General features: G+C 36.3%; 2 protein-coding genes across 4 annotated transcripts; one reads left to right on the top strand and one right to left on the bottom strand.

The window, feature by feature from the left end:
• Window positions 1-169: 169 nt before the first annotated feature.
• On the bottom strand, window positions 170-2,614 carry eIF2alpha (eukaryotic translation initiation factor 2 subunit alpha). Its single transcript, XM_029308690.2, has 6 exons — window positions 2,450-2,614; window positions 1,947-2,189; window positions 1,541-1,772; window positions 1,225-1,457; window positions 942-1,057; window positions 170-451 (listed from the first exon to the last, which is right to left on the bottom strand). The coding sequence occupies exons 2-6, from the start codon at window positions 2,182-2,184 to the stop codon at window positions 227-229; spliced, it is 1,044 nt and encodes a 347-aa protein (XP_029164523.1). The 5' UTR covers window positions 2,185-2,189; window positions 2,450-2,614; the 3' UTR covers window positions 170-226.
• A 769-nt stretch (window positions 2,615-3,383) lies between these two features.
• On the top strand, window positions 3,384-11,712 carry Usp20-33 (Ubiquitin specific protease 20/33). 3 transcript variants are annotated; one of them, XR_014925344.1, is made up of 5 exons: window positions 3,384-4,619; window positions 5,606-7,378; window positions 7,760-8,031; window positions 8,578-8,955; window positions 10,156-11,712. XR_014925344.1 is itself a non-coding variant. In XM_085485489.1 (5 exons), exons 2-5 carry the CDS (start codon window positions 4,201-4,203, stop codon window positions 8,880-8,882), a joined length of 2,769 nt encoding a protein of 922 aa, XP_085341615.1. In that variant the 5' UTR covers window positions 3,384-3,780; window positions 3,850-4,200; the 3' UTR covers window positions 8,883-11,712. The 3 variants fall into 3 exon arrangements, 2 of the variants coding, with proteins under 2 accessions (XP_085341615.1, XP_029164713.2); XM_085485489.1 differs by having other exon boundaries at window positions 3,384-3,780; window positions 3,850-4,619; window positions 8,578-11,712; XM_029308880.2 differs by having other exon boundaries at window positions 8,578-11,712.
• Window positions 11,713-11,949: the final 237 nt, after the last annotated feature.

Raw genomic sequence — 11,949 nt, forward strand, 5'->3', positions numbered from 1 at the left:
TATATCAATTCAGTAAAAAACTTCATTTTTTCGTATAAATTACAGTAGATTAATTTTTACAGCTTTTATTAGAGGAACCGCACTAATATGTTCAACGAGGCGTAAAGTATAGAATAGAATAGTTTATTAAAGTTTAGCTGTATAATAAAAAAAAAAGAACACATGCAAATATTTGTCCATATTATCAAATATGTACTTTATTATTCGAATATATATGTATATATCTTCAAATTTCATCCTCAGAGTCTCCCTCCTTGTCATTATGCCCCAGGCCTTTATTATTATATTCTACTTTGCTGTTTTGCTCAGCTCCTTCGCCGCCGCTGAAATCACCTTCCATTCCCTCCACCTCCTCTTCATCGTCATCGCCAGCCACTTCCGCATTTTCAAGTTCCGCTCGTTCCATTTGTCGCGCCAATTCCGCCTCGTCCGTTGCGGTGACAACCTTTGGCTGAGAAAAAGAAAAGTAGATTTTTACTAACAGCACGTAAACAATGATTTACACAAATTTTGTAAAAAAAATTTCTGATAAAAATAAAACAAAAACATAATTTATTATAAACGTCTCAAGAAATACTAATTTATTTAAATTATTTATAAAATTAATTATTTATTAATTCATTATTCATTTATTTATTTATTATATATATAAGGAGTACTAATTAAATTAAATATTATCTATTAAAAACTTGAATAATCTTCTATGAAATAATTTATAAATTTTATTATAATTTATATAAAATCTTGATACTAAAAATAGATCCCCAATAAAAAGATTTTCATAAAAAGTTAAAAAAGAATCTTGTAAAAAATTCCCTGAATCCAAATTAAATTTCATGAGAAATTCTTGATTTTTCAAAGTTGAACAAAGTTTCCTGAGAATTCTTTTTTTCCGATGAAAACGTTAGGCTTAGACAAGTGTCTTTATTTGAAAAACTTACTGCCATTTGGACATTGAATACACCTCCGAGCGACGTTATTTTACTCTGGATAACTTCGATTGCGTCGCTTAACGCCTTTAATCCATCCTGTTTTTCCGGTGTCGATGTCGTCATAACTGAAAATTAATTGATAAAATACAATATATTATATAATTATATTATATTATAATATTATATTAATATTAATATATTATATTAATATTATTTAATGTACTTTTGATAAAAGAATATTATAATTTAATATAATTCATGATTTTTTTAAACAAGATAATGTAGGACATACCATATAAGGGAGGAGCGATTAAATTGATTTTTATGGGAAGTTCATCAGTGGAAAGAGCTAAGCCAGCCTTCAATGCAGTCTTTACAGCATCGATACCTTCGTAACCGTAACATGCTACTTCCACATCCGCTCTAATTTTGACTGCTTGCGAGGTGAGTTTCCGTTTGATATTATTTAACAATACTTCTTTCGTGTGCTCGTCAAGACCACATTCTGCTAAAATGGAAGGATCCCTAAAAAAATTGTTTACATTCATAAACACATTTTTTCAGAGACCCAACTTATATTTTATCATCTGCAGCTAATTTCCTCTTACAATACTGATTGCTTGAAGAAATCGTAAGCAGATGCTTTCTGTTTCTTGTATTTTTCCTCAAAATGCCAGGCTGTCTTCTGATATAGTTCTTCTAATTGATCATCATTATCGTAATGTAACAATTCTGCTACATGTCTTAAAATTGAATTAACAGCTTTAGCCTTGGCGTACCTCTCTGTACACTTTTCCACATCCTCGGCGGACACACGACGCTTGCTCAGATCGATATAACCTTTTTTAAAATTTATATGTAATATATAATAATCTATTATACATATATTTTATATTATAATTTTATTATGTATTATAATTATATATATATTATATATTAAATTTATATATAATATATAATACATTATAAATAATGTACCATATATTATAAATTGATAGAGCAAATCGTAATCACCTTTCTCTTTATCCACTCGAATAACTACAACCGGTTCAGTTTTGCCTACTCGAATAAGTTTGTTAATGGACCTAATACGTCTCCTGGACAGTTCAGAGAGCAGGATCATTCCCTCAATGTTATTGTACTCCAACAGGTGCACGTAGGCACCCATCTCAGCTATACTGCGCACATTTACCATCACCACATCTTCCACCTCCGGGTATTTTTCTTTATAAAACCGACACGACAGCACCATATTTGCTAAAAGAAAATTATAAATATGAAACATATGAAACTTAACAATATGCAGTGTCAGAAATGATATATCTGGAGTAAATAGATGGAAAAATAATCCAAATAATTATCTTTAAAAAAAATTATACTATCAACAATGACGCATAGGAGAGCGGAAAAGTTCGCGAATGAAATGTTTATTGAAAAAATAAAATAAAAAATAATTAATAGGTTAATTTTTGTAGGTTAGCTAGTCGAAAAAGTGTCAATACTATTTCGCGCATTACCTAAATAAGTGTACTCGCGCAATGGCAAATCTCTTTTTTATTTTTATCAGCTTGGAGACGTAAACAAGTATATATATTGAACACTCTTTTCCCTTTATCCGTGAATTTCCACGTCCTACAGGACGCAACAGCACGTTTCGCTATGGACTGTCGACATTTTGATTTTTTGACGACGAGTTTAAATGAACGAGTTTCGATTTGTCTCCGACAGATGGCGCTAGTGCTCGGAAAATTTGATCTATTCATCATATAATTTTATTTCTCAATAAAAAAGTGTTTATCATATATTATATGTATCGGTAATACTAATTTATAACTAATTAAACAAGATTGAGTAAGTTAATGATTTTTAAAAACTTTTTTAAGTTATATTAAAGTTATGACTTTTTTGTTATTTTTAAGTTATAAATTTTTTAAAAGTTAAGTTAAAGTTTGTTTATAAAATTATATAATTTAGTTAAATTAAAAATTGTATAAATAAAAAATTAACTCGGTTAAAATTATATAAGTTAAGGTATTAAATTATAACTGAAGTTAATTCAAAAGTTATTAATTTATTTTAATATCTTTGTAGAAATTTATCACTACCCTTGTAGAACTAGTGATAAATTTCACTAGTAACGCCAATGAATCACTTATTTCGAATACTTAAAATACTAATATACAGTAATTTAAGTACTCGAAATAAGTGATTAAGTACTCGAAATAAGTGATTAAGTTATACTCGAAATAAGTGATAAATTGCGGCATTACTAGTAATAAATTTCTATAAGAGTATAATAACACTAATTAATCACTTGTTTCAAGTACTTAAAATACTAATATACAGTAATTTAAGTACTCGAAATAAGTGATTAAGTACTCGAAATAAGTGCAATGATTAAGTACTCGAAATAAGTGAGAAATTGGCGTTACTAGTGATAAATTTCTATAAGGATAGAGTACTTTTTAACTTATTCAACTAAATAATTAACTGTGTTATTATATCCAACCCTGTAATTAAATAATAATTTGAAGCAATTAAATTCGACATAAAATAATAATTATTTAATAATCCATTTTAATTTCAATAATAATAACTAATAGAAGAGGCAGAAGAAAAGTTGCTCAAGAATTGGGGATTCAAAGTAGTCGATTCATCATGGAACCTCAGGTCTAGTTTTCATCCAAACGTCAGACAACAGCGTTTCTCGTGTATCGACCAATCAGAACGAGGGCTTCTGCTCTCCGATTGGCCGATTAAATGTTTCGTCAGAAGCTGTCAAACGCCAGATAAGAATTCGTCCATGATGATTCCGTTTACTTTGGACCCGCGATTAGCTGATCTTTCCGTACGTAGAAAAATAGAATTTTCCGCGGAAATCCGTCCGGCTGAGCCTCAACCAGGTTCGTTCACGCAGAGATATGCGCGCCCTGTTCTTCGATGACAATCATCTTCGTGGGTGACACTCGCGACTGGATCAGTTAACAGTCCAGGATATGTCCCGATCAGGTTAGGCCAGGGAGGCGAGGACAGAGTGACAGTTCAACGATGATCAACATCACCAGCGGCGTGGCATCCTTGACGATGACGATGATGATGATGATCATGATAATGATGATGATGATGATGATGAAGAAGAACGCGTAGTCAGGACGACGATCCCGACTGCACGTGAGAGATCGGATACGTCAGGACGATCGTTTGTATATAAAAATAAGTTTATAGGTAGAAGAAGAAGAAGTTGAAGAGGAAGACGAAGAGGAAGAAAATGCCGCTGGTCGTGAGAAACTGTCCGCACCTGGCCAACCGCGGCGACCTCGCCTTCATCGAGGCGCTGATGACGCGGGAGGAGCGCTACGTCAAGTGCAGCGACTGCGACATCTCCGGACCGAACCTTTGGTTGTGCTTGTTCCCCGATTGCCGTTGGGTCGGCTGCGCTGAGACCCATCTCGACCACAGCACCATCCACAATCAGAACTTCCCAGCCCACTGCGCACACATGAACCTCTCCACCAAGAGGATCTGGTGCTACGCCTGCAAAAGCGAGGCCATCGCCAAGCAGGTGCCGTCGCCCCCGTTGTCGCCCACCCAGGTGGAGTTCAAGACTATGGGGAATAAGTTCGCCGGGGATGCTCCTGGTGGCGTGGAATCCAAACTCGATGGCCTGGACAGGCTAATGTTTGACAAGTGAGTAAAGGTTTCAAAATAATTTGTTTGCATGTAATGAACCTTGTTCATTACATATATATAACTAAATATTGTTATATATATGTAATGAACCTTGTTTAAAGTGAGATTTATTCCTGATTGCAGTGTTTTGCAATAAAAATGATGAAAGAGTTAAGGATCTTGCACCAAATACATAGGATTTTGGTTTTTGGTGAAATTGATTGTTTTTTTTATATGTTGTAGATTACCATATATTCTGCTGAACAATAGATGTAATAGCCTTGAAGCTAAATATTGGATAGTTACTGAGCTACAGTCAGTCAAACAATTTGCAGTCTTAATTTTTCACTGGCTATAAATCAACAATCATCTATTATTTAACTTTGAACCTATTTCTGTTTAGCAAGTCAATTACAACATGTGAGAAAATTAATTGATTTTACCAACATTCAATTTTATATAATTAGTACAGAGCTTTTGAACTTATATGAAATCGTAGATGAAATTGAATCCTGGTAAAATCAGTTGATTTTCTTACATATTGTAACTTATGACTTGCTGAACAAAAGATGTGATAGTCTCAAAGCTAAATATTCGATAGTTACTGAATTAAAATTTGAGTTGTGTTTGATTGCTTGCGAATCAGTAACCATCTATCATTTAGCTTTGAACTCGTTACATTTTTTGTTCAGCAAGTCATAAGTTACAATATGTGAGAAAATCAGCTGATTTTACCAGGATCCAATTTTATCTAAGATTTTAGGTTTAAAAACCACATACACTAATCATATAAAATTGAATCTTGATTGATTTTACAGCCAGTCAACATGAAAAGCTCTCTGCGACTGGCTGTAATTCAGTAACCACTCAACATGTTCAGCAGGACATAAACTACAATATATGAAAAAAATAGCCCATTTCACAGAAAGCCAAAATTTTATGTATTTAGTGTGGAGTTCTTTGGATCTGTGAACCTCAAAACATCTTTTTCCTCTCTTTCCTAGATTTTACGGAGACTGGTCTGTAAACAGAATTAACTCGGAGAAGGGAAATACGTTCAACGAGCGATCCGGGGATTCTCCTGATAGTACAGACTCTGACGAGAGCAAGGACTTTTCTGGGAAGCCCAGGGGTTTAGTGGGCCTGCAGAATATTGGCAACACCTGTTACATGAACGCAGCATTGCAAGCTCTATCCAACGTCTCTCCCTTGACTCAGTTCTTCTTGGATTGTGGTCATATAGTGAATTACATGTCGAAGGACAGGAAACCCGGGCTGAGTCTCAGCTATTTGAATCTCATCCGGGACATGTGGAACAAGAAGACTAGGGGCTATGTTGTGCCACATGGTATTCTGTCAGGTATCAGGACGGTGCATCCCATGTTCAGGGGGTATCACCAGCATGACACTCAGGAGTTTCTCAGATGTTTCATGGATCAACTGCACGAGGAACTGAAGGAGCATATCGAGGACGACAAGGACTGTCAGCTGCGATTGAAAGGACTGGGCGATCACTCGTCGGAGGACGAGGACGAGACCGAAATGATGGACGGCAACGCGTCCAGCCAATCCGACGCGGAGTATGAGACCTGCGACTCCGGCGTGAGCGAACAGAGCTCGCTGAGCGACGAGGGCGAGCGCGGCACGAAGAGACGGTACTCCCGGGTGTCGCAGACAGAGAAGCTACGCAACAAGTTCACTAACCGGAGCATGAAGAAGTCGAACATCGAGCCAGCGCTGCCGACGTTCGCGCCGCCTCAGCGCTCTCCGCAGAGTTCGCCGGCCAAACATCGCACCAAGAAGCAGATGAAGACGCGCAGCATCATCAGCGACACGTTCGACGGTAAGCTGCTCAGTAGCGTGCAGTGCCTGACGTGCGATAGGATTTCCACCAGGGTAGAGACCTTCCAAGACCTGTCTCTGCCGATCCCGAGTAGAGATCACATCGACATGCTGCATCAGGGCTCGCTGACGCCGCAGAAGGCCGGACCGTGCTCCGACGTAGTCTACGTGACCAATCAATCCGGATGGCTGTCGTGGTTCTTGCAGTGGATGCGCTCGTGGTTCTGGGGACCAGTAGTCAGTCTGCACGACTGTCTCTCCGCGTTTTTCAGCGCCGACGAGCTAAAGGGCGACAACATGTATAGCTGTGAGAAGTGCAACAAGCTGCGCAACGGCATCAAGTTTTCCAAGGTCCTGGAACTGCCTGAGATACTCTGCGTCCATTTGAAGAGGTTCCGTCATGAGCTAATGTTCAGCTCCAAGATCGCCAACTACGTGTCATTTCCCCTTGAGGGTCTCGATATGCGACCGTATCTGCATAAGGAGTGCGTGTCCAAGGTCACCACCTACAACCTGATATCGGTGATTTGTCATCACGGGACAGCTGGAGGCGGCCATTACACCTGTTACGCGTTGAACCCGATTACCAACAAGTGGTACGAATTCGATGATCAGTGCGTGACGGAGGTGTCGCCGGAGACGGTGAAACACTGCGAGGCCTACGTGCTCTTCTACAAGAAATGGTCGCCGGAGATGCTGCAGCTACGCGACAAGACGATGGAGCTCATGGAGATATCGTCTCGCGAGCTCTCCGACCTCAATTTCTTCGTTTCTCGGCAGTGGATCAATCGTTTCAACACCTTCTCCGAACCCGGTCCCATCGACAATTCCGACTTCCTGTGTCCTCACGGCGGCGTCATTCCCGTCAGGGCGCAATTCGTCGACAAGATTAGCATGCCTATACCACAGGCAGTTTGGGAATATCTGTACAACGCGTGAGTTCTTTCTTCTCGCTAATTGCGACATGTACAATATTATTATTTTTTTTATTTATATATAAGTTTGTTCTTTTCAGCTGAACTGGTTGCACTAGTTCAGTCTCCTTCTTTCAATGTGGAGTAAAAAGGAAGTCTGTTCTTTTCAGCTGAACTGGTTACACTAGTTAAGAGTTCATCCAGGTAGTAATCGTACGTCATTTTGACATCGAATGACGTCATTAAGCATCTAATGACGTCGGTTTACTACTTGACTTATCTCTTTCTTTCCAGTATGGAGTAAGAAAGATAAACTATGAACTAGGACAGCCAGTTCAGCTGAAAGGAATAGACCTTATATTGCTTTATTGTATATATTAATTTTGATGCTCGTTACTTCAGGTTCGGAGGAGGCCCAGCCTGTACACATCTGTACGAGTGCCCGATCTGCGAAGAGAAGTACGAATCCTTGCAGAAACGCAGGCAATACGAGATGGAACTGTTCCAACGATTGAATCACACTACCGACAATCACACGGCCATCTATGCGTTAGCTATGGCCTGGTTGAGACAATGGCAGAGCTTCGTCCGAGGTAAAGAGACACAGCCACCAGGACCAATTGATAATAACTCCATCGTTGTAAATAAAAATGGGCAAAATAGTCTTAAAGTCGGTAAGTCTTCTTTCATATTTATTTGATATTAAATCATATATTAAGGCTTCTAGATACTCGTCACGGCCATTGTTAGATTGTGACGTCAGAATCTGAAGGTTCTTATGTGCCATTTTGAAATAAAAAGATACTTTGATGAAACACAACTTTAGATGACTCTGAAAGTGACACGCAAGAATTTTAGTGTGTGCTTTCTCACCTCTGACGTCACAATTCTAACATGAGCGAGGGCTCAGAAGCCTTCCTAAGTAGCAAACTGATTAAACGTCATAAAACGTCAAAATGATCCCAGGTAGCAAGCATACGTCCTTTTGACATCGAATAATATCATTAAACGTTAAAATGACATCTTTAAACGTCAAAATGACATATAACGTCTAATGACGTCAGTTTGCTTCTTGATATGTCATTAAATGTCAAAATGACACCATTAGACGTCAAAATGACGTATATTTGCTATCTGGGTTAAAGAGAATGTATGTTAGGAATGTATATTTTGTGTTTGTCGCTTTTTATACTCATCTTTATGTATTCTTACTTATGCAGGTTCAGATTATGGCCAAATTCCCGAAGAATTGTGGCAGTTTTTCCTGACCACATACGGAGGTGGACCAGAATTGATGTTGCACTCGTGTCAACGACCTGTGCCAGCTCAGCCTAACGTTTCTATACATTCCGTGTCGAATCCAAATTTGGTAGATCCGAATCTTAAGTGCAATCGCGCAGAGGCTAAGTCCAGCAAACTTACCACGACCAGGAGCTCGGAAACGATTTCGCAACAGGACAGCGCGATCGAGAGCCTACTTTCGAGCAGCGACTCCCATCAGACACAGAGAGACGTGAGCGAATAGATTCGCGATTTTTCACGACGTTTCCCGTTTATTGTGACAAGCATTTCCATTGGTTTCTCTTTAAGTTTAGCCTGTAAGTAATCAAATTTTTTAAATTCTAATTTTACGAAACTCCACGTTTTATTTTGCTCAGAACAGCTTGATATTTTTCTCGCTACATTTTTTATAAACGAAATACCGTGTATGGGAATGCATAGTATCTGTATGTGTTTTCGTTAAGAAAATTACTTGGAAGTAAAACGATCACTGTCATTTTGTCGATTTGAAGACTAGGAGAGACAATCAGATATCCTTGTATCTATGTACAAATTTAAATCCTTTCGTAATGTGCAATTCAAATTCGAAAGTATCTTTATCAGGAAAAGGCAACTAGACTATATTTAATAAAAAATAATATCTCTTTTATTTTTTATTCGCAACAATTGAAGATAAAAAACGCGTTTATTTTTTTTGTTCATTGCCAAAAAGGATTAATTTAAAAATGTGCGATACATTCTTCTTTACAGCATCAACAATTATATATAATAAATAATTGCAAGTCTGCGTGGTGAAGATATCTGATTGATCTCCTAGCACAGATGGGATCATCATCATCGTCGCAATTTTTGGAAAAAATGGAATGACACTGATGGTTTTATTAAGTCCGCTTACTTCGACACTTGTGCGGGCGACGTGGAATTTCATCGTCAACAATTCAATCTCATCGATGAGAATATCGCGTATATTGATGGGAAAAACGTAGTTATATAGTACAAAAAAGAAAACAGGATTTGCTATAGATCGTACATTATTTAAATACAAATCTTAGCTCGTATTTTTCGCCCAAAGTCTAGACCGCGCGCGACTTCGGTATAGTTGAGAGGCTCACATTTTTTGATGTTTATACATTCGCCGTGACGTTGGTGTATGCGTGTGTGTGTTATTTCTGCACAGAAAGACAGATGGGTTTTTCCTCCCCTTTCTCTCTTTTTGTTCCTCAGAGTCATGTACATAACATCGTTACTTCTTCTCCGTTGGTGTCTAGTAGCCTTTCATCTCGAAAGAAAAAAAGAGGAAAAACACCGTGAAAGACTGACAAATCGACTTTATTTAAAAAGGGGAAACATGTTAACTGTACGATCGATAGCGGAAGATTGGAACAAGAACGCGAAGAAGTTCGATGATCTTCATCTTTTTTTGTTTTCGAGCAGATAGAAAAAATTATTATTGTTGTTGTTATTTATATATAAGTATAAATTTATTGCCGTACGCGTATAAGTTTTTTCTTTCCTAGCACAAGGAGAACACGCGATTCATCAAGATTGCCTACGTAATCTCCTGAAGAGCAATTGAGCTGTATTACGAGCTCTGAAGCTTACAACAATGAAAGCTTCGAGCTATAATTAATTATATATTATATATACATGCGAGAAAAACGCTCTCCTCAAGTATTATGCAGAGAAATTTTACCTTATCTTTACATCCTGGCAAAATTTTTTACATAATATTCAGGTATTTGTCGAGCACGACTGTTATCAGTTATTATGTAAGAAAAGAGTAGATTGTAAGATTAGAGATATTCAGATTGGAGATTACAATGTGCATATGTATACAGGGTGTTAACAAATTAGACCGACTTTGAAGGGAGAAAGAAAACTTCAAAATAAACATTTTTTGTTAATACTAATTTTCTTAAAAACTATAAAAACATTACAGAGAAAAATAGCGTTAACAAAAAATGTTTACTTTGAACTCTTTTACTTCCCTTTGAAACTTGTCGGTTTAATTTTTTAACACCCTGTATATATATTATGATATCAAACTAAATCATGTTTCATCTGCTATCATGCTGTTATGCTAAATATCATCTTTCATTTTTTATATATGTCTGTCACACAATAAATTAATAAAATGTCTCATTAATATATAATTATAAATAATTTAAAAATAATAAAAATTATAATAAGACGTCGTTTGATTATTTAATCTGTTTGGGTGACAAAAGCTTATACATACATTAAATTTAAACGAAGATACGTAATGATAAATACTCGAGCATCACAAAATTTTTTAAAATTTCTCTGTAATATATACTTAAGAAGCGAAGTACTCACAAGAGACACAGGAAAGAATTATTACCATGTATGTATCGAATTTCTTTTGCAGTTGCGTTTTCGTGGGTCCTGTCTTGTTAATTCGGACATCTATATATTTATATAACGGGTGTCCATTTTACAAATGCAGTATCACGATTGCGGAAAAGTAAAAGAGAGAAAAGAAACGTAGTGCAATTCGAATTTTTTGTCCACAAGAACGCAAACAATTGTGAAAAATTGTTGAGACTAATTCTATATAATTCGAGGCAAAATGTCAGATAAAACATGATGAATATACAATATACATATAAGTTAGTTTCTTTACTTTTGCAGAGACTATGTGTTATTGCTGAGCGAAATGTGCGTTTGTTCGTAAACTCTAAATTATATATAAGACTCCCAAATTCCTTTTCTAATACATATATATGTAAAAAAAGTATCACTTTATATCGTAAATCATAAAATTCGCACAACACTGTCTTACTATAAAATGACAAATTTCATGGAATTACGTAAGATCAGCGAAATATTTGATCAAGTATTAATTGGGAAGATATACAAATTTTAAGCCACACTATTGCAAAGAATTCCATCTTCATCTCAAAAAATACTACTACACAATAATTGCAAACTCATTCCATAAATTTAATCAAGAGCACCAAGGATTTTTAGACCTAATTTATTTCTATTTGATACACAAGATTGTGTGTGATTAATAATGATACGAATAAAATGATCAAAGCGTTTCTTTGAAATTGCAGTTTTCATTGAGTTGTATCTCTAAATGATATCACGATTCCAAATCCCGATATCGACTTTACATTAAACTCCAAGAAGCTTGCAATATTTTTCAATTTAAAAAAATTATATAAAATATTAATATATATTTTTTCAACAATTTTTGCAGCATTATATCATCAATTACGAAGATCCGATCTATCTTATATAATTAATTGCGGCTTTCTTTGAACAGTTGTATCTTTAAACGATAT

Source organism: Nylanderia fulva, unplaced genomic scaffold (assembly GCF_048542155.1).
Source record: "Nylanderia fulva isolate GAGA-0341 unplaced genomic scaffold, ASM4854215v1 Scaffold37, whole genome shotgun sequence".
NCBI lineage: Eukaryota > Metazoa > Arthropoda > Insecta > Hymenoptera > Formicidae > Nylanderia > Nylanderia fulva.

Bases quoted from the DNA above. Each gene is read 5' to 3' on its own strand.
- Usp20-33 (XM_029308880.2), top strand. From the start codon at position 4,201: ATGCCGCTGGTCGTGAGAAACTGTCCGCACCTGGCCAACCGCGGCGAC. The intron at 4,620-5,605 runs GTGAGTAAAGGT...TCTCTTTCCTAG, and splicing joins GACAGGCTAATGTTTGACAA to ATTTTACGGAGACTGGTCTG. The intron at 8,032-8,577 runs GTAAGTCTTCTT...TTACTTATGCAG, and splicing joins GCAAAATAGTCTTAAAGTCG to GTTCAGATTATGGCCAAATT.
- eIF2alpha (XM_029308690.2), bottom strand. From the start codon at position 2,184: ATGGTGCTGTCGTGTCGGTTTTATAAAGAAAAATACCCGGAGGTGGAA. The intron at 1,058-1,224 runs GTATGTCCTACA...ATTAATTTTCAG, and splicing joins AATCGCTCCTCCCTTATATG to TTATGACGACATCGACACCG. The intron at 452-941 runs GTAAGTTTTTCA...TCTTTTTCTCAG, and splicing joins TATTCAATGTCCAAATGGCA to CCAAAGGTTGTCACCGCAAC.